The sequence below is a fragment of the Prunus avium genome, chromosome 7 (assembly GCF_965620075.1).
Source record: "Prunus avium chromosome 7, drPruAviu1.hap1.1, whole genome shotgun sequence".
In the NCBI taxonomy this organism is placed as follows: Eukaryota; Viridiplantae; Streptophyta; class Magnoliopsida; order Rosales; family Rosaceae; genus Prunus; species Prunus avium.
The window spans coordinates 4,801,327-4,815,634 of NC_142290.1; the positions used below are offsets into that span (position 1 = coordinate 4,801,327).

The 14,308-nt window shown below is 43.8% G+C and overlaps 2 protein-coding genes across 2 annotated transcripts in view; both read right to left on the reverse strand.

Annotated features, from left to right (window-relative positions):
* Positions 1–2,162, reverse strand: part of LOC148292886 (uncharacterized) — a 3,937-nt gene extending 1,775 nt beyond the window's left edge. The window contains exons 1-2 of the mRNA XM_088244486.1: positions 553–2,162; positions 5–459 (exon numbers count right to left, since the gene is read on the reverse strand). Coding sequence (XP_088100612.1) covers positions 5–459; positions 553–2,162 — 2,065 coding nt within the window. The remainder of the gene's footprint in view (positions 1–4; positions 460–552) is intronic.
* A 7,860-nt stretch (positions 2,163–10,022) lies between these two features.
* Positions 10,023–12,826, reverse strand: LOC148292887 (uncharacterized). Its single transcript, XM_088244372.1, has 3 exons — positions 11,569–12,826; positions 10,934–11,401; positions 10,023–10,765 (listed from the first exon to the last, which is right to left on the reverse strand). Exons 1-3 carry the CDS (start codon positions 12,086–12,088, stop codon positions 10,503–10,505), a joined length of 1,251 nt encoding a protein of 416 aa, XP_088100498.1. The 5' UTR covers positions 12,089–12,826; the 3' UTR covers positions 10,023–10,502.
* Positions 12,827–14,308: the final 1,482 nt, after the last annotated feature.

Here is a 14,308-nt window from a genome sequence, read left to right on the forward strand (position 1 = left end):
TGACCGAGGGTCTTCCCATCTGTGCCTCGGAGCCTGTAGGTGCCGGATCGAAGGATGCCGATGATTTCATAGGGTCCTTCCCAGGAAGGTCCGAGGGTTCCTTCCGTTGGGTTTTTGGTTGCAAGCGAAACCTTGCGCATGACCCAGTCCCCGATTATGAAGGAGCGCGATTTGACCCTTAAGTCGTAGTACCGAGAGACGCGCTGTTTGTAAGCTTCGTTCCGAAGGTTCGCTACCGTTCGGCGTTCCTCGATTAAATCCAGGCTTAACGCGAGTGCCGCCTCGTTAGCCTTTGGCTCGAAGCTTTCCGTTCGGTAAGAAGACTCACCGATCTCAACTAGGACAACGGCCTCTGAGCCGAATGCAAGGCTGAAGGGAGTTTCCCCTATGGAGGTTCGATAGGATGTTCGTATGGCCCATAGAGCTTCGGGAAGCTTCTCCGGCCAAGCGCCCTTGGCACTGTTGAGTTGCCGTTTCAAGAGTTTCTTAATAATTTTATTTACGGCTTCTACCTGGCCGTTCGATTATGGGTGAGCTGGCGAGGCGAAGAACAGGTTGATTTTGAGGCGAGTGCAGAACTGCCTGAAGAGCTCCGAATCGAACTGTCTGCCGTTATCAGTGATGATGGCGTAGGGGATGCCGAAGCGGCAACAGATATTGGTCCAGACAAACTCTTCGACTCTTGCCGCCGTTATGGTGGCTAGGGCTTCGGCCTCAACCCATTTCGTGAAATAGTCCACGGCAACAATTGCGTACTTAACCTGTCCCTTGCCCTGTGGCATTGGACCAATCAGGTCGAGCCCCCATTGGGCGAACGGCCATGGACTTACGATCGGTGTGAGGGGTTCCGCAAGCAGGTGGGGAATATTGCCGAACCGTTGGCATTTATCGCACCTCTTCACCATTGCTATTGCATCCCGATGCATTGATGGCCAATAGTAGCCCTGCCGAAAGGCCATGTGGGCCAGGGATTTAGAACCGGAGTGATCGCCGCAGACACCACTGTGGATCTCCCGAAGGACATATTCGCCTTGCTCTTCGTTGATACATTTCATGTAGGGGGTCGAGTAGCCTCGTTTGTACAGAATGTCGTTGATGACAATGTACCTTGTCGATCGGTAACGCAACTGTCTGGCCTTGGCCTTGTCTGCAGGGAGAGTGTCGTTCGTTAGGTAAGCATGAATAGGCGACATCCATGTGTTGTCGTATTCTATAGCGCAGATCTCGGCAATGGCTGTGCTCGGCAGTGTCAGTATCTCGACGGGGATCTTTCGACCTACTTTGTCGTTGATTGCCGAAGCCAGTCTAGCGAGGGCGTCGGCATGACTGTTCTCGTTTCTTGGTATTTGCCAAATTTCGTACGCCTGGAACTTCTTTAGCAGTTGGTGTGCTGCCGTTAGGTACGCCGTCATTGATGCGTCCTTTGCTGCGAAATCAGCAGTCACCTGGTTCACTATTAGCTGCGAGTCGCTGTAGATGCTGATCTGAATGGCCCCCATGCTTCTGGCGAGCCGTAGGCCGGCCAAAAGCGCCTCGTATTCGGCTTCGTTGTTGGACGTTCGGAAGCCAAACTTGATGGCATATTCAATTTTGGCTCCATCGGGAGCGGTAAGTACCAGACCAGTTCCGCATCCTTGTTGGTTTGCCGAGCCGTCAACGTGTAGGATCCAAAAAGGAGTTGACTGGTCGAGACGACTGCCATTCGGTAGGCCTTCCTGTGGAGGGGTTTTTTCAGGTTCTGAAGCCTCCGAAGGTGTCAGTTCAGCGATGAAGTCTGCTACGGCTTGTCCTTTTTCGGCAGGCCTGGGTTTGAACTGTACGTTGAATTCTCCTAGCTCGATCGCCCATTTCACCAGCCTTCCGGATGTTTCTGGTTTTTGAAAAACCTGCCGAAGTGGCTGGTTGGTCAGAACGATGATGGTGTGGGCCTGAAAATAGGGCCTCAACCGCCGGGCAGAAACGACCAGGGCCAAAGCCAACTGCTCGAGTGGGGGATACCGAGACTCTGCCCCCTGAAGGGCCTTGCTGACGTAAAAAATCGGTAGCTCCGCCCTCTCTGGTATTCGTACCAGTACCGAACTGAAGGCAGTGTTGGATACCGATAGATATAGGGAGAGAATTTCCCCAGGGAGGGGTTTGGAAAGTAGCGGTGCTCTGCCCATATAGTCATTCAAGTCTTGAAACGCCTTATCGCATTCGGCAGTCCACTCTATATGGTGTTTGCCCCCTTTCAGGGCTTTGAAGAACGGTGCACACTTGTCTGTGGCTTTGGAGATGAAACGAGTGAGGGCTGCCACTCGTCCGGTAAGGCTCTGGATGTCCTTCTGTGTCTTCGGCACCTCCATGTCGATTATGGCCTTGATTTTATCGGGGTTTGCCTCAATACCCCTCTATCTGATCATGAAACCGAGGAATCTCCCGGAAGATACGCCGAAGGCGCACTTCGTCGGGTTGAGTCTCATTCTTTCAAGATGCCGAACATGAGTGATAGGTTTTTCAGATGCTCTCTTGCCGTTCGGCTCTTTACTAGCATGTCATCCACGTAGACCTCCATGGTGCTTCCGATCTGCTCGGCGAAGATTCGGTTGACCAGTCTCTGATAGGTTGCGCCCGCATTCTTCAAGCCGAACGGCATGACGTTATAGCAATACAGGCCTTTGTCTGTTATGAACGCCGTGTGTTCGCTGTCGGCAGGGTGCATGAAGATCTGGTTATATCCAGAGTATGCGTCCATGAAGCTGAGCAACTCGTGACCGGCAGTGGCGTCAACCAGCTGATCGATGCGTGGCAACGAGAAGCTATCCTTCTGACAGGCCTTATTGAGGTCGGTATAGTCCTGGCACATTCGCCACCCGCCTTTTGCCTTCCGAACCATGACAGAGTTTGCTAGCCAATCCGGGTATACAGCCTCCCGGATGAAGCCGATGGTCATGAGTTTGTCCACTTCGTTCTTCATGGCTTCATACCGTTCGGTATTGTAGGATCGGCGCTTTTGCCTGACCGGTTTGAATGCTGGCGAGATGCTCAGCTTGTGGCTGATGATATCAGGGGATATGCCCGGCATGTCGTTGTAGGACCAGGCAAAGACCTCCGAATTCTGCCGAAGGAACTGGATGAATTTGGCATGGAGGGTGGCGTTCAGCATGGTACCGATCCTTACACACCGTTCCGGTTGACACTCGTCCAGCGCCACCGTTTCGAGATCTTCGACAGGTTGTGCCACCGGGGTGGGCATTTAATCCCTTGGATCGTCTACTGGTTCATTGCCGTTCGGCAAGTCTGCGACCGTGAAGGTTTCCTTTTGCTTGTGTGGAGCTGCCGATTTCAACGCTGTGGCGTAGCAGTTCCGAGCGCTCAATTGATCGCCCCTGATTGCCCCCGTGCCGTAGCAGGTTGGGAACTTCATGAGTAGCTTGTGGGGGGACAAGTGGGCCTTTATTTCCGTGAGCGCCGTTCGGCCGACAATAATGTTGTATGCCGTAGGACAGTCCACCACCGAAAGAGATTGGCAGACTGACACTGACGATTGGCTGGACCAGGTCTCCCGAAAAGCTTAGGAGATGCGAGAGTTGCCGATTGACCTGGCTGTCATCTATCCCGAGTTCTTTGAATGCATCGGCGAAGATGACATTTACCGAACTCCCATTGTCAATCAGGATTCGTCCGACATCGAACTCGACAATCTCGGCTCGGATGATCATAGGGTCGTTATGTGGGTAGATGATCCCTTCCTCTTCTTCCTCAGAGAAGGTGATGGGTTCCCACCTGACTTTCGGCATCTTTGTGTGACGGCTACTTTCAATGCCGAGGACTTGGGGGTACTGTGCCGCCCTGACATACTGCTTTATCGACCGGTTAGATGCTCCGGCAAGGGTTAGGCCTCCGCTGATCGTGCTGATCATGTTGATCTGCCGATTAGCGTTCGGGACTGGCGCCTGTTGGGGCCTGGCTATGTATTGATCCAGTTTGCCTTCCCGAATTAACCGCTCAACGATTTTTCGCAAACTTATGCAGTCCTCGGTATTGTGGCTATTCTGCTGATGGTATCGGCAGAATTTCCCTGTATCCCTGCCGTCTTGCCGACTGGGCTTTCGGAATGTTGGCTTCGGGATTATCTCATTTTCGTTCATCAGCACTGCCTCGTAGGAGGTATTGAGCAGAGTGAACACATCCGTCCCCTGGTTATGTGCCGGTAGTGGGGCTCGGTAGTTGTCCCTGCCGTAGCTGCCCTTGTTTTTCTTGGAATTCCCCCTTTGGGAGCTTCCGGCGTCTTTGCGCTTGTGGCTTTCAAGGTGTCCGGCAGTTTGTGCTGCTGGAGCGAACGGAGATGCTTGTGCCGTGGAGGAACGCTGTATGGGTTCGCTCTGCTGAGCCGTGGGCTAGGCCCTCGAGTTGAAGTATTCGTTTTTGGCGTGGATTGCCGCTTGCTTCATGAGTTCGTCATAAGTACGCCAGTTGCTGCTGTGTACAAGATACCGAAAGTGTGAGGACCGTAGGCCACTCTTGAAGGCGCCGTAGGCTGCCCTGTCATCGGTATCCGGACATCTCGAGTATTCATGGCTGAATCGTGCGGCATACTCACGCAATGGTTCGTCATCTCTCTGCCGGATGGTATATAAATCATCGGCAGAGTACAGTCTGTCTGTCTGAATCATGAAGTGGTTCAGGAAGATTTGTTTCAGCTTGTCGAAGGAATCGACTGTCCCCGGTTCCAAACAGTAGAACCAATTTAGAGCTGCTTCTGTGAGTGAGGAAGGGAACAGAAGGCACATGCCTTCGTCGCTTAGCCCTCGGCACCCTACTGCCGATTGGAAAGAATGAAGGTGCGTCAGTGGATCCTCCACCCCTGTGTAAGGGGTTATGCGTAGGGGCTGCACGTCCCTATCCTGCCGTGAGTGCCTTATGCGCTCGGTGAAGGGTTCTGGCTGGAGCTTTCCCCAGTTCGGCTCCTGAGAGCGAGTTCAATCGTCCTCCATCTTCTGTACCCTTTGAAGGAGGAGGCGGATGATAGGGTCCCTGTCCGGTATCTCCTCCGCCGTTTGATGCACCGATCGCTGCTGGGACCTGACAGGGTTAACTTCAGAGAATTTCGTCGGCGTTGCCGAACGGTAGGACGATGACCGATTGGTGGAAGGAGCGTATTCTCGGTCAAACTCTGCCGTTGATTCCAGGACTTGTATCCTCCGTATCGGAGACTTCCTCCCCATGCTTCTCAGTCGGGGATCGTCCAGGCGGGCATTTATCCTGATCGGCGATTCCTGCCGTTCGGACCGCCGTTCGACTTCCCGTTCTAGCAACCTGTGTCGGCAATCGGAATACACCTTCTTCGGCACATGGGGCTTATTTTTTGGTGCCGGGACCACCAATTGTTTAGATGGCGCAGGCGCAGGCGTTGCCTTTGCTGCCCTCTTGCCTTTCTTCTGCCGGCGGGGGGTCTGTAGGCTTTCTGACGATCGATCTGTCTAAATGTTTTGCATTTGCTGCTGGTTCAGCAGTTGTTGTGTTTCTTCCACTCTAGTCGAGAGGAGATTATTGTGTTCTTGCATCCTAGCCATGTCCTGCCGAAGGGACACGACTTGGGCTAAAAGCTCCGCGTTTTCGGCGGCTTGGGTTACAGGGGGATTAGTTGCCGGTGTGTAGGGGGCTGGCGCAGGGCTAACCCCGCTAGGCATGCCGAACGGCATCCCCTCCTGTGGTAGGAACATTGCTTTTGAGTTGGTCCCCATGTGTTTGGGATAAAGGGTCGATTTTATCGATTCCCACAGACAGCGCCAAACTGTTGACGCCAAAAAGTGGTCTTTTGACTTTGAGGGTCAACTTAGTAATTTTATGCCTTCGGTATCCTTGATGCCTCGGTAGTCTGTGTGATCTGCAATATGAGCAAACGCACGGTAAGACCTAGGGCACCGGTGTGGTACCGGCCGAAGGCTCTCCGATGCTTAAGTAAGTTCGGGAATAGAAAGTTCAACTGACAGATCAATAGGCTTGTATGCCGTAAGTTCTGATTACCTTTATTTTGGGATAGTTGGCCTCCTTTTATAGGTCTTGGGAGGTGTGAATTTGTTGATAATTTCGTTGTGGGACTGTGGACGTCGCTTGGGAGCGTGCCACGTGTCCCAGGAGAAGGCGTTGCCCTAATAGAGAGATCGGTAGGTAGAGTGCCGAGGGCGCCTCTGACCATGCCCAGTTTCCTCCACGTGTCTTGCTCTTATTGACTGTTTATTCTGAGTGTAAACAAGCTTAGTGGGAGATAATTTGAAGTCATGGGATCAAAAGTTGAGCCAAGCAGAATTTGCTTTCAATCACTTTATCAATAGGAGCACTGGGTTCAGTCCATTTTTTGTTACTTATGGCTATAACCCAAAATGTCCTCTTGACCTTGCACTAGTTCCAGATTTGAAGCGAGTTAATGTCAAGATAGAAGAATTTATGGCTACACTTTAGCAAATTCACTCAACAACAAAGCAGCGGCTTAAGGATGCCAATGCAAAATACAAGCAAGTGGCTAATGTGAAGCGCCGACATGTCGAATTTGAGGTAGGTGACTTTGTTTGGGCTATCTTGATAAAAGATCATTTTCAGGCTGGGGAATACAACAAGTTGGCTGCAAGAAAGATTGGTCCAGTGGAGATTGTGGCTAAGATTAATCCAAATGCTTACCGCCTCAAGCTTCCTAGTCATATACATATTGCCGATGTGTTCAATGTCAAACATCTCTTTCCTTACCATGGTGATAGTTCTAACGAGGAAGATTTGAATGCGGGGATGAATTCTTCTCAACCTGAGGAGGATGATTCACACGCATCGCTCATAATTTTTTGTTTCAGTTTAATAGGTGTCAAATGCTTAATGTTCTAGGAATATGTTTTAGGCAAATATTTTTGTTTTCCTATTTCAATTAGAATTGAGAGTTTGGTTTAGGAAGTAATTTTGTTTTCCTATTTCAATTAGAATTGGGAGTTTGATTTAGAAAGTAAGTTTGTTTTCCTAGTTTGGCTAGGGTTTGGAGTTTGGTTTGTTTTCCCTAACTATAAAAGCTATTTTATAGCTAATTGTAAGACAATTTTTGACGTTGAATATTAAACTTAGAGAATTTTCTCTATTTTCCTATCAACTTGGTATTCCGCTGGAACCAACAAGGCATAGAACCCTTTTGTTCTTGGTTATTCTCATCTAGAGAATCAACAAGGATTGAAGGTTTATTGTTTTCTTTTGTGTTCTTCATCATTCTTGCTATCACGCGTTGCGTCAAATAGTCTCCAAAATAGCACGATCAATAGCCTAGAATAAATAATTCTTCACCTTCAAATCTTTTCGCCTAGATCATCAAGTTTCTTTTGTTGTTGTTGTGTCAGTTGTGTTCCTTCTTTTGGCTCTTCGTATCTCGTCTCCACTAGATCCCAATATACGTTGAACACAAAAGCTATGACTGAAAGTTTCAAACGTGATAAATTGAACTGAATGAAAGTGTACACCTTTTCACGAACCACCCAATTTCAAACCTCATTTCCCACAAATATAATCTCCTCCTCAAAATCATACAACATGCATCATTGTAGAATCAAGCTCAACTCAACATTGATAGTTGGATCCATCAAAAGACCCTCAATCTAAGAGGTAAAACAGTCATTATCGGTTTGGTTTGACTTTTAACTAGACCGTATATGGTTTGGTTTGGGTCAATTTTGAGCTTTTGTAAACTGACCTAAACTGAACCAAACTGTCTACTTGTATATTTATTTATTTTACTTTATTTTACATGTGCAAAACTCTAATTAGATGATAACTATACATGGATGTTGAATTTCAAGTTTGATGAACCTTTTGATTTATTGATATTTGAATCGTAGCTATATTAATTATTGAAATTTGAAATTTTGTGGCATGTTGAGATTTAGGATGGTTTGCTACTCTAGAAAATGGAAAAAGTATGTAGCAAGTTGTGCACTTTTTGGTTGCAAATGGGCTAACAATGTTGAAAAAATACAAAATAAAAGAGAATTTGGCTTAGGCCCAAACCAGCCAAACCAAACCGAACTAAACTGTCTTAAATTGGTTTGGTTTTAGTTCGGTTTGGTTTAGTTTCTTTTGAAATTTTTGTCAAAATTGAACCAAACGAAACTGTTGCAATTGATTCGACTGCTGTTTTAAGGTGAAACCAATTCAATTAGGACTGTATCCACCCCTAAGAAGAACTAAAATGACATGGTAGTGCCTACATTATAAAAGTATGACATGTCCCTACATTATTGAGTAATAGCAAATAAAAAATCTCTCGAATGCCTATATGTAAATATAATAGGCAATTCCTTCTAGAACTTACACGGTTCACCACTTTGTACTAAAAGAAAGTAAAATCAAAAGCCAAAGCCCAAGACATGAAAAACAACCTAGTTCGTGTCCACATTAAATAAGCCCCATTTCCTTTTTAGGCTGGAAGAAAGGCCCAAAACAAAACACTCCAATAATGTCCATAACCAAAAAGGAATGAAAACCAGGTTCATTATTCGTAGTTGCAAACAGTGCACGGTTGGCATCCTATTTTTCCATACATTTTTGGGCCCCAACCTCTCCACGTGATTCATGAATGCTGGCCTTTCGATTTTTAGCCCTTGCTTTAATTAGGTTCTGTCGCATTACGGTGACCGCAAAATGCCACGCAATAAAAATAAAACGAAAACGAAAAGAACGTGTTCATAATTGTGGCCCTCATTACAGATCAGATTATCTAAAAAGAAACAAATTTGAACTACGAAAATGAGACATGAGTGTGCCACTTTTGCCTTGAAAATAAATGCCAATTAAAAGCAATCGCAAGTGATATGACCATTCTATCCTCACCCCTCCACGCTTCTCTCTCTCTCTCTCTCTCTCTCTCTCTCTGCACAAACAGATGATTAGCTCAATTTTCCCGCCTACAAGATATGCATTTGATAAAAGCTACCCCACTCCAACTTTTATTTTCCCTTGCTTGTCAAGACCCCACTAAATGTAGGCAAATTACTATGCGATCATAACACCACGTAACATGTCTTACGCAGTGTTATCAATCTAACTAAATCATAACACGGGTACATAACTGTATGTTTAAAGTCATTCTTCTTTATGTTATTATGTTGACTGAATTGATAATATTTTGTCGTCATGAAGATCAAGAAATTTCATGCTTGGTTGCTAACTAAATCCTAACACTTGTACATTAATTAATAATGTAACACGGGTACATAACTGTATGTTTAAAGTCATTCTTCTTTATGTTATTATTTTGACTGAATTGATAATATTTTGTTGTCATGAAGATCAAGAAATTTCATGCTTGGTTGCTAACTAAATCCTAACACTTGTACATTAATTAATAATGTAACACGGGTACATAACTGTATGTTTAAAGTCATTCTTCTTTATGTTATTATTTTGACTAAATTGATAATATTTTATCATTATGAAGATCAAGAAATCTCTTAGCGTAGTCGTATATAAACATGTTGTTACTAATCTACCGAGATTATAACTGGGTAGGTGGGGGGAGTTATAGTGTTGTTTACCCCCCTCAACTATCATACAAGTGTTAATTAATAATGTAACCGCAAGTATAAAGTGGTTCTACATTGTGTTATCATTTAAATGAATTGCTAATGTTTTGTCGTCAAGCCACCTGAAGTGGGGCGAGTTCATACTTTAAAGTGTAGTAGTAATAAATATATTATGCTGACATGATACATGATACATGGTGTTACCGTTACATCCAAGAAATTACCCAAACTGACCCTATTGGATGTAGCAAATTACCTATGTGCAGACCACTAGTTTTTTTATCCATCATGAAGGCATTGGCATTATTGACTGTACTAGCACATAAGTGCATGTTGTAATAAAGGCAGGGGTTTTAGTAGCAATGCAACCACCCAAACCGTAGGCAGAAAGAGGAGGGTATTAATTGCAAGGGCGTGGAAAACACGGTCAAACAAGTAATACCAAAAAACCAATGACATTGACAATTTGAGATGGAGAGCAATAAAAACTAGTCATGAAACACGGGCAGGTTCATTCATTGAGTCAGGAGTCTGCAACAAGTAACTTTGGCTCTGCCTCGTGTGCAAAATGCCATAAAACAAACAACATCACATAGAGAATAAAGTAACAAAACCAAACCCCACTGCTGCTTGCTTGCTTGCTTCCTCCATAAGTCCAAAGACGTTTTCACAACTATTTTGAAGTTGAACCACTCTCATATCATTTTTATAAATAAAAAAAACTCTCTCTCTCTCTCTCTCTCTGTCTCTCTCTGTCTGCTGCTTTTACCTAGTTTACTGTAGCTCTCTATAACCCTTTTATAGAACTAACTGTACACATCAAAAGACTGTAGAGATGCCCCTCCTTGCAGACGCACTTTTACCGCATATCACAGATACATGGTTGTCTGCAATGGTTAAGCTCTTGCACTTTTGCTAAAGTTCCAGCCTTTTCTCTTTTGTTCCTGCCCAAAACCCACATCTTTTTTTTTAACCCATGCCTACTCCAAGAAAATCAATGAAAGACATGCTGATCTTCTCATTATTATTCAGATTTTGGTTTTGATTTTCCCCAGACAATGACACATTGGTCCTAGTAGTGGTGACTGATTCATCCCCTGAAAAATCTGAGTTTGAATCTGATTGATGACCGGATTGGTCCACACCCATCATAGCTCCTCCCAAAGGTCCAGTTTTGCACGAGCCATTCCCATTGCCAATGATCTTTCCAGAACCCCCATCACTTGATGAGCCTGCAACAACAAGAAGAATAAGTAATCAAATATAAATCAAACCAAATTAATTAGCCCCACCAGAGAAAGAAATTTTTTTATTTTTTTTAAACCCCAAGAACAAAATGGTCATGCATTTTTTATGATTTATGTATAGAGTAAAAGTGGGGGCAAATTAAGGACACATACGCATCTGAGATCCAAAGTTCTGGCGTTGCTGAAACGGATGGAGCTTGCTAAAAAAGCTAAGAGGTAGCCTAGTGGAGGGAGTGAGGGAGAGTTCAGTGCATGTTGAAGCAGATTGAGTGTCGTCAATGGTGCTTATTGAGACAGTTGATTCAGTGCTGGAGGTATTCTTTTGAAAATTGGTCACATGAGGGTGATCAAATTCCTTTGGAAGCTGGGTGGCCTGAGGAGAAGAAGGCTTTCTTCTCTTGTAAACATTGGATTGCTCTCTGTGTTTTCTAGCCATGATCACATGCCAATGGTTCTTCACAGCATTATCAGTCCTTCCAGGGAAGAGCCTAGCAATCATGGCCCATTTGTTGCCATAAAGTCTATGGGCAGCCAGGAGCCTTTCTTCTTCTTCCTCACTGAAAGCCCTTCTGTTGATCCTTGGATCTAGCTGGTTAAACCACCTCAATCTGCAACTTTTCCCTACAAATCAAAAACAGAACAATGTTAGATGAACAATGTTAGATGAATTAGTATACATTCCCAAAATTTAAAAAGTGAATAAATAAAAAGAAAAAGGTTGCAAATTTAACAAACTATCGTATAAATTTACAAAATACCAAATCCAAAGAGAGGGAGAAAAGAGTTACCTGATCTGCCATCAAGATGCTCAGCTATTAAGTTCCAGTTCTGAGGACCATATTGGGCCACAAGTTCTTTGAGCTTTGAATCTTCAGCAGGTCTCCAATGGCCTCTGGCACAACTTTTTGTATGCCCACCAGTACCAGTTCTCCCAGCAGCAGCAAGGCTCCTACCTTCATCAGCTTCCTCTCCAGCAAGACTTAAAGGCATGCCCTTTTTCTGATCAATCCCAAGAAGCACAGAATACTGATCACCATGATCAGTTATTCTTGTTCCCCCATTTTCCAGAGGCTGAAAACCCCATGGTTTCTTGCTTAGCTGGGATGATGAGGGGCTGAAAGGCTCAAACCCCATCTCAGAAGAAGTACCTGAGTGATCTTGCCCTCCAGAATAAAAATGAGGATGAACCATTGCCCCAAAGGTGTTTGACAGAGAAAGTTGATGAGAAACAGGAGGAGGTGGCAAAAAGTTCAAATCTTCATATCTAGTGAAACCACCACAATCACTCTTCAGATGTTGAGGAGCCATTTTCAATGAGAATGAAGAGCAAAAGTAAAAAACTTGAGCTGCTAATCAAGATGGGTGTTTTATCAAACAGAAATAGGGCAATGCCACAAGGCAGAGAACAAAAGCAACACTTGGTTTTTCTTCTAGACTTGTGAGAATGAAGAAAAGAAGTGATGATCAGAGGAACAGGAGGGCTACCTATCTAGTGATCTAAACCTCTCTCCACCTGTGAGATCACTCACTCAAAAGAAGGGTCTGTTGGGCAGAAAAGAAAGGGAGAGAAAATTAAACAAGAAAGGAACAGGAGAAAACAGAGAATTGGGCTGGTTTGTATCAATCACACAAAAAGAAGAGAAGAAACCAACCACACGGTTGAAATTTGATTCTCTCTCTCACACAAACTCACAGAGACTCAGGTGGGGTGCTTATTTTGAGACTGATATGATCTTCTCTTCTCTCTCTCTCTCTCCTCTCTCTCTCTCTCTCTCTCTCTCTCTCTTATATATAGGAAAATGGGCTTGTTTGTTTGGAAAGGCAGAAAGTCTGTGCTGTTGTGCATGCACTTCGAGAACCGCTCGTGTGGGTGGTGGTGGTGGGGGTGGGGGGTTTTCTCCAAACTTATGCTTGTGGGAAGAGTCTTGGTGTTGGCGTTAAATATGTAGTAATATTTCCACTGTTGCCTGTGCTTTGTCTCATCCTCTTTCTCTTGTGTTGTGGCCTTGGGCTTTGGGGAAAACCAGAATCTGTTTGTCTGTTTGCAAAACGTTTTTTGCTTTTTTCAAAGAACGGAAATTTTCAAGGACCAGAGTCTTAAGCATCACCCCCACCACCTGTCAATGTCCTTCTGTGCTCTCTTACTTCCCATAACCGAATACCCATCATTTTTATTTTTATTTTATTTTTTATTTTCCCAATAATTATTTCTATTTAATTTCTCTTTATATTGTTTTTCTTATTATGCTCCCATTTTGAGCCTCTTGGTTACCTCTTTGGCTGATGGGGATAGATTTTTTTTCATTTATTATTATTCCCAAATTTTCCAATGGTGCATGCGTGTACTTGATCCAGCTCAGTAAATTACCAGTAACCAGCCTGAGCTAAAAAAATTGCTTTCCTTCACGAGCTTCTGCAAGCCAAACGTACTGCTTTTTTTTTGGGGACTTACTGCTTTTGACTGAGAATTGAGAAACTTTGACAGCTTAGATGTACAATAAAAGGACAAGGAAGACCTCAATGCAAACTCATATTGTAAATTAGTGAACCTATGCCTTTCTTTTTCTTTACAAGGAAATTTGACCAACTTATGTATAGAGTCCCCTTCTATTCAAGTATTCCGCAAATAAATTTATTTAAGAAATTTGTTCTGGACCGTACTCGTTTTTGTAGACAATTTGGAAGCTATTAACGTATTTAATTTGACGCTTAAAATATACAAACATGGGTATTTTAAGAAAACGCTAAAATGATAACAATTTAATTGAGCAGTTAAATAGTTGCGAATTTGAGTGATTTGTTACAACTATGATCTTTGAGGACTACCTAAAAAATAAAATATTCATATTACTGAAATACAAAGCAGAGTGGGCTCTACAAGTATTTGAGGGATCTCTTGTACACATACAATAAGTTGATTTAGGAGCAAGAGTCCATAGTGTATTACAAAGCAACAAACAAAGTGTACACATTAATTTGCCCCACATAAATATGGTACAGTTTTTTTTAAGAGCATTTTTAAATATATTCAGAAAATTATAGGTTTAAGTGATTGGTTGCCTATGTGACTATTGTAATCGAGCTTTTCGACTTTTATCAATGATATTTCTATAAATTGGCAAAAAACAAGTATAACATGATGGCCAACAAAGCAATCAATTATGAATAATTTTAAGTTACATTAAACATAAATATGTATTATCATTACTTAATTGGTTGTACACTCTCTTTCCTTCTTTTATACATATGCTTCTTCCCTAATGTTATTGGTTGCCTGTGTGACTATTGTAATCGAGCTTTTCGACTTTAATCAATGACATTTCTATAAATTGGCAAAAAACAAGTATAACATGATGGCCAACAAAGCAATCAATTATGAATAATTTTAAGTTACATTCAACATAAATATGTATTATCTTTACTTAATTGGTTGTACACTCTCTTTCCTTCTTTTATACATGCTTCTTCCCTAATATGATCAATGCCTTCTCGAGAAGTAGCTACAATTGGCTTGCCGACAAACTTTTC

Bases quoted from the DNA above. Each gene is read 5' to 3' on its own strand.
- LOC148292887 (XM_088244372.1), bottom strand. From the start codon at position 12,088: ATGGCTCCTCAACATCTGAAGAGTGATTGTGGTGGTTTCACTAGATAT. The intron at 11,402-11,568 runs GTAACTCTTTTC...TTTGATTTGTAG, and splicing joins GCATCTTGATGGCAGATCAG to GGAAAAGTTGCAGATTGAGG. The intron at 10,766-10,933 runs GTATGTGTCCTT...TTGTTGTTGCAG, and splicing joins GAACTTTGGATCTCAGATGC to GCTCATCAAGTGATGGGGGT.